Raw genomic sequence first — 19,104 nt, 5'->3', positions numbered from 1 at the left:
TATGTACCATCTTACTACACTGATGGACAGTGACTGCAAAGGGGTATGGGTGGGGACTTAAAAATATGCATAAATGTAGTAACCACATTGTTTTTTCATGTGAAACCCTCATAAGAGTAAACATCAATAATATGTTAATAAAAAATTATTTAAAAAAATACCATTTGACTCAGGAAATCCACTGCTAAGAATTTACCTGAAGAGAACAAGTTCTCACATTCAAAAAGACATCTGCACCCCTGTGTTTATCGCAGCACTATTTACAATAGCCAAGATATGGAAGCCACATAAGTGTCCATCAGTAGATGAATGGATAAAGAAGATGTAGTATATATACACAATGGAATATTATTCGGCCATGAGAAGAAAACAAATTCAACCATTTGCAACAACATGGATAGAACTAGAGGGTATTATGTTCAGTGAAATAAGCCAGGTGGAGAAATACAAGCACCAAATGATTTCCCTCATTTGTGAATTATAGCAACAAAGCAAAATGGAAGGAACAAAACAGCAGCAGACTCACAGACTCCAAGAAGGGACTAATGGTTACCAAAGCAGAGGGGTGAGGGAGGGTGGATGAGGAGGGAGGGAGAAGGGGATTGAGGGGTATTATGTTTGGCACACATGGTGTGCAAAGGGGCACGGGGAAGACAGTGTAGCACAGAGAAGACAAGTAGTGACTTTGTGGCATCTTACTCTGTAGCACTTGCTCATGGACAGTGACTGCTATGGGGTGTGGGTGGGACTTGATAATATGAGTGAATGTAGTACCCACAATGTTTTTCATGTGAAACCCTAATTTTAAAAAAATTCAAAAAGTGAAAGGCTTCACCTGTAAGAAAGCTGGCTATATTAATGAGACAAATTATACTACAAAACAAGGAATATTATCTTGCAAGAAAGGAAACAATCCATATGATAAAAAGGTCAATGTGACAGGAACACAAAAAATTTGAAAAAATGTGCCCCATTAAGAATTTCAGAATACATGAAATAAGCAGCAAACTATAGGAGGACAAATAGACATACAATTACATTTGAAGACTTTAATATCTCTCTCTCAAAAGAATGAAACAAAATTCAGCAAATTATGGAAGATCTTAATAACAGCACTGTTTTGACCTAAGCGACATTTATGAAACACTACAAGTAACAAATGTAGAATAAAAATTATTTTCAAGTGCACATGGAGTGTTCATAAAAGGCATATTTTGACCATAAACATATTTAATAAACCTCAAAAGTACTGAAAGATTAGCTTATAATGTCTGGCCATAACAAAAATAAATTAGAAGTCAGTAACAATAAGATAACTCACATGCTCAAAAATTATTAGAAGTAAATGCTGTGCTTAATAACTTACCAAAGAAGATACCTGAAAGGAAGTTAAATAGTATTTTATATGAATGACAATGAAAATATAACATCAAAATCTATGGGATGCACCTAATTCTGCTCAGAATGAAATTTATGGCTTTAATACTTTGATTGGAATGGGAAAAAAATTCAAAGATCAAAGTTTCTTCCTTGCCAAACTAGAAAATGATGAGCAAATAAAGTCCACAGAAAGCAGAAGGAAGGAAATAAAGATTTTTACAAAGTTTTAACTTAAAAAAATTTTAGGTTAAAAAGACAAAAATATAGATAATTCACAAATCCTAAGTAATAATTAATAAAAGTGGAAAACCTCTAACATGATTCATCAAGGATAAGAGGGATAAAATATAAATTATAAATATCAGCAATGAAAGAAGGAGTATCACCTCATATTCCATAGACATCAAAAGAGTAATTAAGGGATATTATGAACAACTTTATACAATACTTAAATAGAAAACTTGGATGAAATAGACAAATTCCAACAAAAGCAAAACTTACTGAAGCTAACACAAGATGAAATAGGAAATTTGAATAGCTCTGTACTTATCAAATTAAGTACGATTAATAAAGAAAATCCAAGTCTAGATGGTTTCACTGGTAATTCTATCACATATTTATAGGGGAAAAGATCCAAATACACATATAAATTAAAAAAACAAAAACAGCAAGGACTCCCCAATTCATTTTATAAGTTCAGCATAACCCTACTGCCAAAACTAGACATAGGTATTATAAAATATATGTGTGTGGGGGGGGGGGATATAGACATGAAAATATTAAGGAACCCAGTAAAGCAGTATCTCAAGAAGACAGTAAGTCATGACCAAACAGAATTTATTCTGGGGATTAGTTTAATATTTGAAAAATCGGTCATATAACACCAAAGGACTAATCCATGAAAGGAATAATTGTAAGCTGGACTTCATTAAAATAAAAACTTGTGCTCTGGGAAAGACTGTCAAAAGAATAAGAAGAGAGCTGGGAGAAAATATTTGCAAAAGTCATCCAAAACATACACAGAACTCTTAAATCTCAACAGTACAAAAACAAACCACCCTATTTAAAAATGGACCAAAGATCTCAAATGACATCTCACTAAAGAAGACGTTCAGATGGCAAATAAGCATATGAAAAGATGCTCCACAACATCTAAGAAACTACAAGTTGGAAAAACCATGAGCTACCACTACACAACCTTTAGAATGGCCAAAATTCAGAACACTGACAACTCTGATAGCTGCTTAGGATGTGGAACAGCACCAACTCTCCTTCACTGCTGGTGCAAATGCAAAATGGTATGACCACTTTGGAAGACAGCTTACAGCTTCTTACAAAAGCTAAACATACTTTTACCATACAATTGAGCAATCAGGCTCCTTGGTATTTACCCAAGGAAATGAAAATTTATATCCACACTACAACCTGAACATGGATATTTATAGGAGCTTTATTCATAACTGCCCAAGCAAAAAGCAACAAAGCTTTCCTTCAATAGGTGAATGGATGAATAAAGAGTGGCATATTTAGATAATGGAATATTATTCAGCACCAGAAAGGAATGATGTCTCAAGCCATGAAAAGACATGGAGGAACCTTAAATGCATGTTACTATGTGGAAGAAGTCCTATATGATGTCAACTATACAACATTCTGGGAAAGACAAAACTACAGAGACAGTAAAATGACTGTGGTGGCTAGACATTGGGAGGAGCACATAAGATTTTTGGGGGGTATCATTAATATACAATCATATGAGCAACACTGGTTACTAGACTCCCCCCATTATCAAATCCCCACCACATACCTGTTAGTCACTGTTCAACAGCAAGATGCTATAGAGTCATTACTTGTCTTCTTTGTGATGTACTGCCTTCCCCATACGCTCTCCCTACATTATGTGTGCTAATTGTAATGTCCTTATTCCCTTTATCCCTCCCTTCCCACCCACCCTCCCCAGTTCCTTTCCCTTTGGTAACTGTTAGTCCATTCTTGGGTTCTGTGAGTCGGCTGCTATTGTGTTCCTTCAGTTTTTCCTTTACTCCACAGATGAATGAAATCATTTGGTTCTTCTCTTTGTCCACATGGCTTATTTCACTGAGCATAACACCCTCCAGCTCCATCCATGTTGTTGCAAATGGTAGGATTTGTTTTCTTCTTATGGATGAATAATATTCCATTGTGTATATGTACCACTTCTTCTTTATCCATTCATCTACTGATGGACACTTAGGTTGCTTCCATTTCTTGGCTACTCAAAATACTGCTGTGATAAACATAGGGGTGCACATATCTTTTTGAAACTTGGCTGCTGCATTCTTAGGGTAAATTCTTAGGAGTGGAATTCCTGGGTCAAATGGTATTTCTATTTTGAGTTTTTTGAGGAACCTCCATATTGCTTTCCACAATGGTTGAACCAATTTACATTCCCACTAGCAGTGTAGGAGGGATCCCCTTTCCCCACATCTGTGCCAACATTTGTTGTTGTTTGTCTTTTGGATGTTGGCCATCCTAACTGGTGTGAGGTGATATCTCACTGTGGTTTTAATTTGCATTTCTCAGATGATTAGCAATATGGAGCATCTTTTCATATGCCTATTGGCTATCTGTATTTCTTCTTTGGAGAAGGGTCTGTTCAGATCCTCTGCCCATTTCTTAACTGGATTATTTGCTTTTTGTTTGTTGAGGTGTATGAGCTCTTTATGTGTTTTGGCTGTCAACCCCTTATCGGATATGTCATTCAGTAATATATTCTCCCATACAGCAGGATGCCTTTTTGTTCTGGTGATGGTGTCCTTAGCTGTCCAGAAGCTTTTTAGCATGATGTAGTACCATTTGTTCATTTTTTATTTTGTTTCCCTTGCCCAAGGAGATGCGTTTAAGAGAAAGTTGCTCATGTTCATATTCAAGAGATTTTTGTATGTGTTTTCTCCTAAGAGTTTTATGGTTTCATGACCTACATTCAAGTCTTTAATCCATTTTGAGTTTACTTTTGTGTATGGGGTTAGACAATAATTCAGTTTCATTCCTTTGCATGTAGCTGTCCAGTTTTGCCAACACAAGCTGTTGAAGAGGCTGTCATTTCCCCATTGTATGTCCATGGCTCCTTTATCATATATTAATTGACCATATATGGTTGGGTTTATATCAGGGCTCTCTAGTCTGTTCCATTGGTCTATGGGTCTGTTCTTTTGCCAGTACCAAATTGTCTTGATTACTGTGGCTTTGTAGTAGACCTTGAAGTCGGGGAGTGTAATTCCCCCTGCTTTATTCTTCCTTTTCAGGATTCCTTTGGCTATTCGGGGTCTTTTGTGGTTCCATGTGAATTTTAGAACGATTTTCTCTAGTTCCTTGAAGAATGCTGTTGGTATTATTTTGATAGGAATGGCATTGAACCTGTAGATTGCTTTAGGCAGGATGGCCATTTTGACAATATTAATTATTCGTATCCATGAGCATAGGATGTGTTTCCATTTATTGGTATCTTCTTTAATTTCTCTCATGAGTGTCTTGTAGTATTCAGAGTATAGGTCTTTCACTTCCTTGGTTAGGTTTATTCCTAGGTATTTTATTCTTTTTGATGCAATTGTGAATGGAATTGTTTTCCTGATTACTCTTTCTGCTAGTTCATTGTTAGTGTATAGGAATGCAACAAATTTCTGTGTATTAATTTTGTATCCTGCAACTTCGCTGAATTCAGATATTAGTTCTAGTAGTTTTGGAGTGGATTCTTTAGGGTTTGTTATGTACAATATCATGTCATCTGCAAACAGGGACAGTTTAACTTCTTCTTTACCAGTCTGGATGCTTTTTATTTCTTTGTGTTGTCTGATTGCCATGGCTAGTACCTCCAGAACTATGTTGAATAAAAGTGGGGAGAGTGGGGATCCTTGTCTTGTTCCCGATCTTAGAGGAAAAGCTCTCAGCTTCTCCCTGTTAAGCATAATGTTGGCTGTGGGTTTTTCATATATGGCCTTTATTATGTTGAGGTACTTGCTGTCTATACCCATTTTGTTAAGAGTTTTTATCACGAATGGATGTTGAATTTTGTCAAATGCTTTTTCAGTTTCTACGGAGATGATCATGTGGTTTTTGTCCTTTTTGTTGATGTGGTAGATGATGTTGATGGATTTTCGAATGTTGTACCATCCTTGCATCCCTGGGATGAATCCCACTTGATCATTATGGATGATCTTTTTAATGTATTTTTGAATATGGTTTGCTAATATTTTGTTGAGTATTTTTACATCTGTGTTCACCAGGGATATTGGTCTGTAATTTTCCTTTTTTGTGATGTCTTTGCCTGGTTTTGGTATTAGAGTGATGCTATCTCATAGAACGAGTTTGGGAGTATTCCCTCCTCTTCTACTTTTTGGAGAACTTTAAGGAGGATGGATATTAGGTGTTCACTAAATGTTCAATAAAATTCAGCAGTGAAACCATCTGGTTCAGGCATTTTCTCCTTAGGTAGTTTTTTGATTACCAATTCAATTTGTTGCTGGTAATTGGTCTATTCAAATTTTCTGTTTTTTCCTGTGTCAGCCATGGAACGTATTTTTCTAGAAAGTCGTCCGTTTCTTCTAGGTTACCCAGTTTGTTAGCATATAATTTTTCATAGTATTCTCCCGTAATTCTTTGTATTTCTGTGGTGTCCACAGTAATTTTTCCCTTCTCATTTCTCATTCTGTTTATGTGTGTAGCCTCTCTTTTTTTCTTGATAAGTCTGGCTAGGGTTTTATCTATTTTATTTTCTCGAAGTACCAGCTCCTGCTCTCATTGATTCTTTCTATTGGTTTATTCTTCTTGATTTTATTTATTTCTGCTCTAATCTTTATTATGTCACTCCTTCTACTGACTTTGGGCCTCATTTGCTCTTCTTTTTTTTATTTTTGTTAATTGTGAGTTTAGATTGTTCACTTGAGGTTGTTCTTCTTTCCTGAGGTAGGCCTGTATTGCAATATACTTCCCTCTTAGCATGGCTTTTGCTGCGTCCCACATATTTTATGGTGTTGAATCACTGTTGTCATTTGTCTCCATATATAAGATTTTTAAGGCAGCAAAATCATTACGTGTGATATTGTAATGGTGGACGCATGTCATTATACATTTATCCAAACCCATACAATGTATAACACCAAGACTGACACCTAAAATCAACTACAGATGTTGAACAATATTGATCTGGCTCTGCAGATTCATCAGTTGTAACAAAGTCATCTCTCTGGTGCAGTGTGTTTATTTGGGAGAGGCTGCACATGTGCAGGCACAGGGGGTCAATGGGAACTCTCTGTACTTTCAGCTCAATTTTGCTATGAACCTAAAAAACTTTTCTAAAATAAAGTCTCATCTTTACAAGTCAATCAAAGCAACTTATCATTATGAACAACAAAAAAGGAGCAAATCTATGATTACTTCAATAGATGTAGTGAAAGCATATGACAAAATATAGCACCCATTAATAATTAAGTTTTTTTAATTGTCAGCAAACTAGCAACAAAGGACAGTTTCTTCAATCAGACAAAGGGAATCTATAAAAACACCTATAGTTAACATTAGACTTAATAGTGAAACACTGACTCTTTTCTAAGTTCAGGAATAAGGTAAGAATGTCTACCCTCATAACACCTATTCAACATTGTACTAGAGGTCCAAACTAGTGCACTAAGTCAAGATAAAGAAATAGAAGTGCAAGTCTGGAAAGTGAAAAGGAGACTGTCCCTATTCTCAGACAATATGACTGTTTATAAAGAAATACTAAGAAAGTGGTGACCAAAACAATAAAAAAATATTTTTAAAAAAAGTGAATTAATTTAGTAAATAAAGTTGGATACAACAATCAGTGGTGTATCCACACATTAGTAGCATAGTATTTGAATATAAAAAAGTATTATCATTTATCATAGCATCAAAAACATAAAATACTTAGAAATTTAACAAAATGGGATCAAGACCTGTACAGTAAAATTACAACACATTCTTCAGAAATATTAAAATAGCCCTTAAAAAACAAAGAGAAATACCTTGTTCATGAACTAGTAGACTTAACATTGTTAAGATTCAGTACTCCCAAACTGATCTACAAATTGAACGCAAACTCAACTTCAATACCAGAAGGTTTTTATTGAAACTAATGCAGTGATTCTAAAATTTATATAATAATGCAAAAGTTGCAGAAGTCCTAGAATAGCTAGAACAATTTTGAAAAAAAAGGAGGAGGACTTACACCCAGACTTTACCACATACTTTCAGCTTTATAGTTTAAAGCTACAAGAAACAAGATAGTGTATTCTTGTCATAAAAGACAAAGAGATCAGTGAAATAGAGTAGAAAGATCAGTAACAGATGAATACTTATATCATCAACTGATTTTTTTTGACAAAGGTGCTGACGTAATAGAGGGAAAAGCCTTTTCAACAAATGGTGCTGACCAATCAGATACCCACCTGGAAAAAATGAACTTTGATCCCTATTTCACATCAGCATGAGTTTTTAAAAATGGACCACCAATCTAAACATTAAGAGCTAAAACTATGTAGCTTTTAGAAAAAAACATAGGTGAATATCTCTGTGACCTGGATATAAACAAGGATTTCTTAGAAAGAACATTAAAAATAATAACCATGTGGAAAAAATTATAAAATTATACCATCAAAATTTTTAATTTCTGCTTATCAAAAGACATTTTTAGAAAATTTTCAGGCAAGCCAAACAGCTTGTGAGAAAATATTGACAGAACATATATCTGACAAAGAACATCTATAAATACAAAACATAAAGAACTCCTACAACTCAATGAAAAACACAAATACTTCCAATTTTTTAAGTGAGCAAAATAATTGAACATATACTTCACAACATTAGATTAAGAATGGTAAATAAAGCACCCAAAGACTTCTCATTAGGTTGATACATAACACAAATCCAAACAACAAGACCATGAAATACTGTTACACACCCACTATAATGGCCAAAATTTTAAAAACTAACAGCAAAAAAATATTGATGAGAACATGAAACTGGTAGGAATGCAGAATGGTACAACTTAATTGGAAAAAGTGTGCCAGTTTCTTTTAAATTTAAATATGCACCTACCATTTAACATAGCATTTCCACACCTAGGTATTTACCCAAGAAAGATGAACACATATTTCCATTAAAAGTTGTACAAAAATATTCATATCAGGCTTATTCCCAACAATTAAAAAACTAGAAACACAAATGTTCAATAGAAAAATCGGTAAGTTATGGCATATTAATAAAATAGTATAATACTCAGCAATAAAAAGTATTAATGCATTTGATCACAAGGATGGATCTCACAGAAATTATCCTGAGCAAAACAGCTGTACAAAAGAGTGCATATGGTGTGATTCCATTTATATGAAATGTACAATGGCCAAAACTAATCCAGTTAATATTTGGAGCAGTGGTTGCCACTTGATGGAAGTCATGGGGAACTGACAGGAAAGGGAACTTCCCAGGATGATGGAAATGTTCTGTATCTTAGTAAGGGTGAATCCACTTGTCAAAACTCATGGAATTGTATATATACAATTAATGTATTTCAATATATATAATATTTACCTCAAAAGATATAAACAAACAATGACAAAAAAATGCACTCCTAGTCTAGATGGCTTCACTAGTGAATTCTTTCAGAACTTTAAAGAAGGAATACAAATCTTACACACTCTTTCATAAAATTTAGAAAGTGGAAATACTTGCAAATTGTTTTATGTGCTAAGCATATCATGCCAAAATATAAGGAAATTATAAGACAGATGAATTAAAGGCTAACATTTATCATGCACATAAACAAAAAAAATGCAGAAACACTAACAAATTGAACTCTATTATATATTAAAAGGATTTAGAAGGAACAATTGGATTTCTACAGTAATGCAGTATTGGTATAGTTAAAAGTTCATCAATATAATTCCCACATTAACCAACTATAGAAGTCAAATCATATCAATATAGATATAAAAAAAAAAGCTTTTGGTAGAAGTCTTATGCATGATAAAAGCTCTCAGGAGACCCAGGATTAGAAAGAAAACTTCCTTAACTTAAAAAAAGATAAACAATTTAGAAAACAAAAAACAGTAGTAAACCTCATACTCAATAGTAAAATACTGAACACTTTCCCCTGAAATCACAAACCAGACAAAAATTCCAATTTTACCACTGAATTAAACATTTTATGGATGATCCTCTCTATTGTAATACAGAAAAAAGAAATAGAAGGCATAAAGTTTAGAAAAAAAGACACAAAAGCTGTCATTATCTGGACATGATATGACTGGGTACATGAAAAATCCAAAATTTTGTATATAAACTAGAATTTTAAGTTATAGATACATCAAGGTCCTTAAACATAAGATCAATATAAACATATCAGCTGCATTTGTATCCTAGCAACAGAGTTAGAGAATGCAATTCTAAAAACATCATTTACAAGCTCATCAACAAACACCAAAGACTCAAAAATAAATTTAATGAAACAAGACTTCAACATAGAAAACTACTAAAAAAATTAGTAAGAGGAAACATATAGGATCACCTAATTTAGAAAAGTTCCTTTGACATTAAGTATAGAAAAGATAGTCTTTTACAATAAATGATGGGAGAGATTCAAAGAATAAAATGAATGTTGGCCTATACCTCAGAAAACACAAAGTAATCAATACCAGATGGATCTACAGACCTGAAGGTGAAAGATTTTTCTTAAAAGATTATATAACACAGAAAACACTTTCATACATTGGGATTAGAAAAAATTTATTTAAAGGAACAGAAAAGCACTTATAAAGAAAATTTAACCAACTGGACTTCACTAAAACTAAGAACTTCCCTTACATTAAAAATCCAGAGGGAGAGGGAAAAGCCAAGCCACAGAGAGGGAAAGATATTTTAATACACACACACACCCCATTCCCAACACAGGACTTGCATCCAAAATAAACCAGTAAATCAAACTACTCACCTGCTTCGAACTTCCCAAACCCCAAAACATGCACTCCATGAAAAAGGACATCAAAGTTATGTGAAGTGATATGAAAATGGCTCAAGTTTAAGAGTTATCAGGAAATGTAAAATCAAATCACAATACCACCACCGATGTACTAAAAAATTATTAAAGTTAACAATATGACCCAAGTAGTAGGGAGGCTGTGAAGCAACTGGAACCTTCATACACTGTTGGTGGGAGAATAAACTGGTAACAACTTGGGAAATTATTCAGCACTATTTACTAAAGCTGAATTACATAAACTGTGACCCAGCAGTCGCACTCCTAGTTTAAATCAAACACAAATGAGTGCTTATTTCCCAGAAGGCCTGTGTAAGAATACTGATAATTAACAATGGACAAAAACAGTTAACACCTTGAATACCCACCAAAACTAGTATCAACAAATAACAAATACTGTGACACAATAAAAAACAAAGATTAATCACACAAGCCTAGTGTTGAGTAAAAGAAGCCAGAAACAAGAGTCTAGATTATACAATTCCAATAATATAAAATTCAAAAGCAGACAATATAAATCAGTAGCGATGGAAGTCAGAACTTCAATGCAAAGTTAATGCAAAAGTGGCTATTCACAGAGGGGCACTGAGAGCCTACCCTAACCTGCAAAATGGTTACACAAATTTATGAAAAAGTAAAAATCCACTGGGCTATGCATTTTTTAAAATATATTTTAAGATCTCAAAATAAATATATTTTCAGACAAATAAAAGCAGATTATTTATCATCAGTAGACCTGATAAAATACTACAGGGAACCTCTAAGTCAAAAAGAAAATGGTAGGGGGAAGAGACAAGATGTGGCGTGAGTAGTTCAGCGGAAATCTCCTCCCAAAAATATATATAGTTTTGAAAATACAACTATTCCTAATAGAGAAACCAGTGGATACGGTACAAAAGCCAGGCTACATCTACAGCTGTGAGAACTCAGCATCACACAAAGCGGGTAAGATACAAGCCGAAGCCAGGCAGGACCCGAGCACCCCCCCCATACCAGCTCCCTGGCGGGAAGAAAGGAAAGGGAGCGGGGAGGGAGTGACAGACCAGGAAGGCTACACAACCAGCTCTAGTAATCCACACCAGGAGTGCAGACACACGGTGCACGGTGTGCTGGATATTAGAGAAACAGAAAAGCAAAACCTGCAAGCAGGTCCCCACAACTGGCTTCCCTGGGTCAAAAGAAAAGCGAGTGCTTTTTGAAAGCCTTAAAGGGACAAGGACCTCACAGCTGGATGAAATTGTCCCGGCACACAAAGCCCAGCAGCTGGGAATTGCGGGGAAGTCTAGGCAACCTAACCCCATGGGCGGCAGTGCAGCTTGGAAGCCCCTCACGGTGATAAGCAGTCTGCCAGTCATTTCACCCGGCTGGCGTGGACCCCGACACACTGGACCAGTAGCAGGAGAGCAACAGTGTGCACCATCGGTGGCGGCGTCACAGGGGCCCGGGAGAGGCCAGCGTGAGCCCATGGTGGCGGCATCCAAGCAGTCCGAGAGCAGCCTGTGCGAGACAGTGGTGGCAGCAGTGGCTGAGCGGCCCGAGAGCAGCCGCGCCCACAGCAGCCGCCCAGAAACTCCTCCCGGTGCACAGCCGCCGAGGCCAGACCCAAAGGCCACCGCCAGCACACAGCTGCCCGAGGGCGCCACTCTCACAGGACAGCACACCTGGCACGCCTGCCACTCCCCGCATGGCTCTGCGCTACCCTGATGGAGACCCACCCACAGCAGCTTAGGGGTTTAATGCAGAGGCTGCTCCAGGAGTGCGGGTAACTGACACAGGCAGCAGACAAGGGTAAGGCAACCAGCAAGCAAGAAAGGATTTGTTCTCCCAGCTGACACAAGTGCTACCTGCCTACAGCTACCTCTGTCACCATGAAAAGGCAGAAGGATTTGGTCCAGTCCAGAATTACATAGACAACCCCCGAGAAGAGGCCCTGCAGAGACAGACTTAACCAATCTCCCTGAAAAAGAATTCAAAATAAAGGATGTAAGCATGCTGATGGATCTTCAGAGAAATATGCAAGAGTTAAAGGATAAAGTTGGAGGGGAGAATACAGAAATAAAACAATCTCTGGAAGGATTTAAGAGCAGACTGGATGAGGTGCAAGAGGGCATTAATGGAATAGAAATCAGAGAACAGGAACACAGAGAATCTGAGGCAGAGAGAGATAAAAGGATCTCCAGGAATGAAAGAATATTAAGAGAACTGTGTGACCAATACAAACGGAAAAAGATTTGCATTATAGGGGTACGAGAAGAAGAAGAGAGAGAAAAAGGGACAGAAAGTGTCTCTGAAGAAATCATTGCTGAAAATTTCCCCAAACTGGGTAGGAAATAGTCTCTCAGACCATGGAGGCCCACAGAACACCCAACACAAGGGACCCAAAGAGGACAACAATAAGAGATATAATAATTAAAATGGCAAAGATCAAAGACCAAGACAGAGTATTAAAGGTAGCCAGAGAGAGAAAAAGGTCACCTAGAAAGGAAAACCCATCAGGCTATCATCAGACTTCTCAACAGAAACCTTACAGGCCAGAAGAGAATGGCATGATATATTTAATGCAATGAAACAGAACAGCCTTGAACCAAGAATACTGTATCCAGCACAATTATCATTTAAATATGAAGGAGGGATTAAACAATTCCCAGACAAGCAAAAGTTGAGGGAATTTGCCTCCCACAAACCACCTCTACAGGGTATTTTAGAGGGACTGCTCTAGATGGAAGCACTCCTAAGGCTAAATAGATGTCACCAGAGAAAATAAAATCACAGCAAAGAAAGCAGACCAACCAAATACTAAATAAAGGCAAAAAACTAAATCAACCACTCACAAAAGCAGTCAAAAGAAACACAAAAGAACACAGAATAAAACACCTAACATATAAGGAATGGAGGAGGAGGAATAAGAAGGAAGAGAAATAAAGAATCATCAGACTGTGCTTATAATAGCTTAATAAGTGAGTTAAGTTAGACAGTTAGACAGTAAAGAAGCTAACCTTGAACTTTTGGTAACCACAAATCTAAAGCCAGCAATGGAAATAAGTGCATATTTTTCAATAATCACCCTAAATGTGAACAGACTGAAAGTACCAATCAAAAGACACAGAGTAACAGAATGGATAAAAAGCAAGACCCATCTACATGCTGCTTACAAGAGACTCACCTCAACCCAAAGACATTCACAGACTAAAACTCAAGGGATGGAAAAAGATATTACGTGCAAACAACAGGGATAAAAAAGCAGGTGTAGCAGTACTGGTATCAGACAAAATAAGACTTCAAAACAAAGAAAGTAACAAGAGATAAAGAAGAACATTACATAATGATAAAGGGGTCAGCCCAACAAGAGGATATAACCATTACAAATATATATGTACCCAATACAGGAGCACCAACATATGTGAAACAAATACTAACAGAATTAAAGGAGGAAACGGAATGCAATGCATTCGTTCTAGGAGACTTCAACACACCACTCACTACAAAGGATAGATCCACTGGACAGAAAATAAGTAAGGACACAGAGGCACTGAACAACACACAAGAACAGATGGACTTAACAGACACCTACAGAACTCTACATCCAAATGCAGCAGGACACACATTCTTCTCAAGTGCACATGGAACATTCTCTGGAATAGACCACATACTAGGCCACAAAAAGAGCCTCAGTAAATTCAAAAAGACTAAAATTCTACCAACCAACTTCTCAGATCACAAAGGCATAAAACTAGAAATAAATTGTACAAAGAAAACAAAAAGGCTCACAACAACATGCTTCTAAATAATCAGTGGATCGATGACCAAATTAACACAGAGATCAAGCAATATATGGAGACAAATGTCACTGACAGCATAAAGCCCCAAGGTCTGTGGGACACAGCAAAGGCATTTCTAAGAGGAAAGTAAGTATACAGCAATCCAGGCCTATTTAAAGAAGAACATTCCCAAATGAATAGTCTACAGTCACAATTATTGAAACTGGAAAAAGAAGAACAAATGAGGCACAAAGTCAGCAGAAGGAGAGACATAATAAAGATCAGAGAAGAAATAAATAAAATTGAGAATAATAAAATAATAGAAAAGATCAATGAAACCAAGAGCTGGTTCTTTGAAAAAATAAACAAAACAGATAAGCCCTTAGCCAGACTTGTTAAGAGAAAAAGAGAATCTACACACATAAACAGAATCAGAAACGAGAAAGGAAAAATCACAACAGATCCCACAGAAATACAAAAAATTATTAGAGAATACTACGAAAATCTATATGCTAACAAGCTGGAAAACCTAGAAGAAATGGACTTCTCACAAAAATACAACCTTACAAGACTGACCAAGGAAGAAACAGAAAATCTAAACAGACCAATTACCAGCAACGAAATTGAATCTGTAATCAAAAAACTACCCAAGAACAAAACCCCCAGGCAAGACGGATTCACCATAGAATTTTATCAGACATTTAGACAAGACATAAAACCCATTCTCCTTAAAGTTTTCCAAAAATTAGAAGAGGAGGGAATACTTCCAAACTCATTCTATGAAGCCAGCATCGCTCTAATACCAAAACCAGGCAAAGAACACATGAAAAAAGAAAATTCCAGACCAATATCCCTGATGAACACAGATGTAAAAATACTCAAAAAAATATTAGCAAAGTGAATTCAAAAATATATCAAGAGGATCATATACCATGATCAAGTGGGATTCATCTCAGGGATGTAAGGATGGTACAACATTCAAAAAATCCATCAACACCATCCACCACATCAACAAAAAGAAGGACAGAAACCACATGATCATTTCCATAGATGCTGAAAAAGGATTTGACAAAATTCAACATATATTCATGATAAAAAATCTCAACAAAATGGGTATACAGGGCAAGTACCTCAACATAATAAAGGCCATATATGACAAACCCACAGCTAACATCATACTTAACAGCGAGAAGCTGAAAGCTTTTCCTCTGCGATCGGGAACAAAACAGGGATGCCCACTCTGCCATCTGTTATTCAATATAGTACTGGAGGTCCTAGCCACAGCAATCAGACAAAACAAAGAAATACAAGGCATCCAGATTGGTAAAGAAGAAGTCAAACTGTCACTATTTGCAGATGACATGATATTGTACATAAAAAACCCTAAAGAATCCACTCCAAAACTACTAGAACTAATATCTGAATTCAGCAAAGTTGCAGGATACAAAATTAATACACAGAAATCTGTTGCTTTCCTATATACTACCAAGGAATTAACAGAAAGAGAAATCAGGAAAACAATTTCATTCACAATTGCATCAAAAAGAATAAAATACCTAGGAATAAACCTAACCAAGGAAGTGAAAGACCTATACCCTGAAAACTACAAGACACTTTTAAGAGAAATTAAAGAGGACACTAACAAATGGAAACTCATTCCATGATCTTGGCTAGGAAGAATTAATATTGTAAAAATGGCCATCCTGCCTAGAGCAATCTACGATTCAATGCAATGCCTATAAAAATACCAACAACATTCTTCAACGAACTGGAACAAATACTTTTAAAATTCATATGGAACCACAAAAGACCCCGAATAGCCAAAGCAATCCTGAGAAGGAAGAATAAAGCAGGGGGCATCTCACTTCCCAACTTCAAGTTGTACTACAAAGCCACAGTAATCAAGACAATTTGGTACTGGCACAAGAACAGAGCCACAGACCAGTGGAACAGAACAGAGAGTGCAAATATTAACCCAAACATATACGGTCAATTAATATATGATAAAGGAACCATGGCAATACAATGGGAAAATGACAGTCTCTTCAACAGATGGTGCTGGCAAAACTGCACAGCTATATGTAAGAGAATGAAACTGGACCATTGTCTAACCCCATATACAAAAGTAAACTCAAAATGGATCAAAGACCTGAATGTAAGTCATGAAACCATAAAACTCTTAGGAAAAAACATAGGCAAAAATCTCTTTGTCATAAACATGAGAGACTTCTTCATGAACATATCTCCCTGGGCAAGGAAAACAAAAGCACAAATGAACAAGTGGGACTATATCAAACTGAAAAGCTTCTGTACAGCAAAGGACATCATCAATAGAACAAAAAGGTGTCCTACAGTATGGGAGAATATATTCATAAATGACAGATCCGATAAAGGGTTGACATCCAAAATATATTAAGAGCTCACACACCTCAACAAACAAAAAGCAAATAATCCAATTAAAAAATGGGCAGAGGAGCTGAATAGACAGTTCTCTAAAGAAGAAATTCAGATGGCCAACAGACACATGAAAAGATGCTCCACATAGCTAGTTATCAGAGAAATGCAAATTAAAACCACAATGAGATATCACCTCACACCAGTAAGGATCACCACCATCAAAAAGAGAAACAACAACAAATGTTAGCAAGGTTGTGGAGAAACGGGAACCCTCCTACACTGTTGGTGGGAATGTAAACTAGTTCAACCATTGTGGAAAGCAGTATGGAGGTTCCTCAAAAAGCTCAAAATAGAAATACCATTTGACCCAGGAATTCCACTCCTAGGAATTTACCCTAAAAATGCAGCAGCCCAGTTTCAAAAAGACATATGCACCCCAATGTTTAATGCAGCACTATTTACAATAGCCAAGAAATGGAAGCAACCTAAGTGTCCATCAGAAGATGAATGGATAAAGAAGATGTGGTACATACACACAATGGAATATTATTCAACCATAAGAAGAAAACAAATCCTACCAGTTGCAACAACATGGATGGAGCTAGAGGGTATTATGCTCAGTGAAATAAGCCAGGTGGAGAAAAACAAATACCAAATGATTTCTCTCATATGTGGAGTTAAGAACAAAGAAAAAACTGAAGGAACAAAACAACAGCAGAAACACAGAACCCAAGAATGGACTAACAGTTACCTAAGGGAAAGGGACTGGGGAGGATGGGTGGGAATGGAGGGAGAAGCGGTGGGGGGGAAAAGAAAGGGGGCCTTATGATTAGCATGTATAATGTGCGGGGAGGCACGGGGAAGGGCTGTGCAACACAGAGAAGAAAAATAGTGATTCTACAGCAGCTTACTACGTTGATGGACAGTGACTACAATGGGGTTTGTCGGGGAGACTTGGTGATGGGGGGATTCTAGTAAACATAATGTTCCTCATGTTACTGTAGATTAATTATACCTAAAGAAAAAAAAAGTGGTATCTAAGGGAATTATATGAGTGTAAAAAAGGATGTGAAATGTGAAGAGCAAGAGAGAAATGTAAATATATGAGTAAATCTAAATTGATAGGGACAGTACAATCAATTATGTGTAAAACTAAAAACACAACAGCAATGAGCAAAAAAATGTAGAAGTTAGGTAAACGGAAATCAGCAAAATACAAATGTACCAAGGATACATGTGTCAATCTCAAGGGGAACCAATAAAAGAAGGTGAAACTAAGAAATTAATAGAAGAAAGAATAATTTAAAATAATCCATTAATCCAGGAAATGAGAGAAATATAATACAGGATGGGCAAAACAAATAAAAAGTAAATAGTATTAAGTAGTGTAATTACATTAAATGCCAACTGACTATATTCCCATTAAGACAACACATTAACAGACAACAGGAGAAAAGCCATGTGTCTTGATGCTGATAAAGCATTTTATTAAAATCCAACACAATTCATGATCGTAAAAGTAATATTATCAAGGTTGTTCAGTATGAGGTCAATAAACAAAATTCTATTCTAAGTTCTAGCAGAAAAATAATTAGAAAATAAACTTTAACAAAACATTCTAATTGAAATAACAAAGACTATCATATATCCAGGAATAAATCTGCTAGAAGATGCATAAACTGTCTGTATTGAATGAAAACTACAAAACATTAGTGAGATAAATCCATAAAGCCCTAAATAAATGGTGGAATGTAATGTTCATGGATTGGCTGACTTCATATTGCTAATGTCAATTATCTACAGATCTCTAGTTTCAGTGCAATCCTTATAAAAATTCCAGCATATGTGTGAGTGTGGATTTTTAAGAGTAACGGATTCTAAAATTATATGAAAATATAAGGGGCCAAGAACAGAGGAGAGGGAAGAAATTGGAGTACATGGAGTATACAGACTACCGTATATTGAGACTTCTTAAACCAGAGTAATTTAAGAAAGTTTGGTACTAACACAAGGAGAAACCAAAGGAACAAGAGAGCCCAGACGTATACTCAAACTTATGTTGACATATGAAAAAAAGAAGTATCTTGGAAAAAAATTCCATGTAGAAGTATCTCATTCAAAATTGTGAGGTATTTTCTGATCAGTTATATCAATATCATATAACAGCAAGTAAATATTTCAGTTAAATTCTCTCACAGGCTGTATAAAACAGCTCCCAAAGAAATAAGTAAACCTACTATAAAATCTTTACCTCTTACCTCTCCAAAAGCTCCTCGACCAATCACCTTTAATATTTCAAAGTCTTCTCTATGTAATCGCATTTGTTTCACTTTAGAAGTAAATGGTTTAGCTGAAACAAAAGAGCAACATCAATTACTTTCTCAATGAAATGTGATGCAAATTAGATATAAATCATGGCATTTCTTAAATAAAAATTTAAATTATAGATTAAGAATTAAGAGTAAGCATTTGATAATCTCATCAAACTATGTTGATAAGAAATAGATTTAATTTCCATAAGAAAACTTTATTTCCTTTATT

The 19,104-nt window shown here is 35.9% G+C and overlaps 1 protein-coding gene across 13 annotated transcripts in view; it reads right to left on the bottom strand.

Annotated features, from left to right (window-relative positions):
* The window catches only part of CDC42BPA (CDC42 binding protein kinase alpha), a 303,926-nt gene that overhangs the window by 236,544 nt on the left and 48,278 nt on the right, over positions 1-19,104 (bottom strand). For all 13 annotated transcript variants that reach the window (XM_036918407.2, XM_057507866.1, XM_036918400.2 and 10 more), the window contains exon 2: positions 18,822-18,913. In XM_036918407.2, coding sequence (XP_036774302.1) covers positions 18,822-18,913 — 92 coding nt within the window. The remainder of the gene's footprint in view (positions 1-18,821; positions 18,914-19,104) is intronic.

Source organism: Manis pentadactyla, chromosome 9 (assembly GCF_030020395.1).
Source record: "Manis pentadactyla isolate mManPen7 chromosome 9, mManPen7.hap1, whole genome shotgun sequence".
Lineage (NCBI taxonomy): Eukaryota > Metazoa > Chordata > Mammalia > Pholidota > Manidae > Manis > Manis pentadactyla.
Note: the sequence above shows the minus strand (reverse complement) of the source record. Positions and strands in the feature narration are given on the sequence as shown.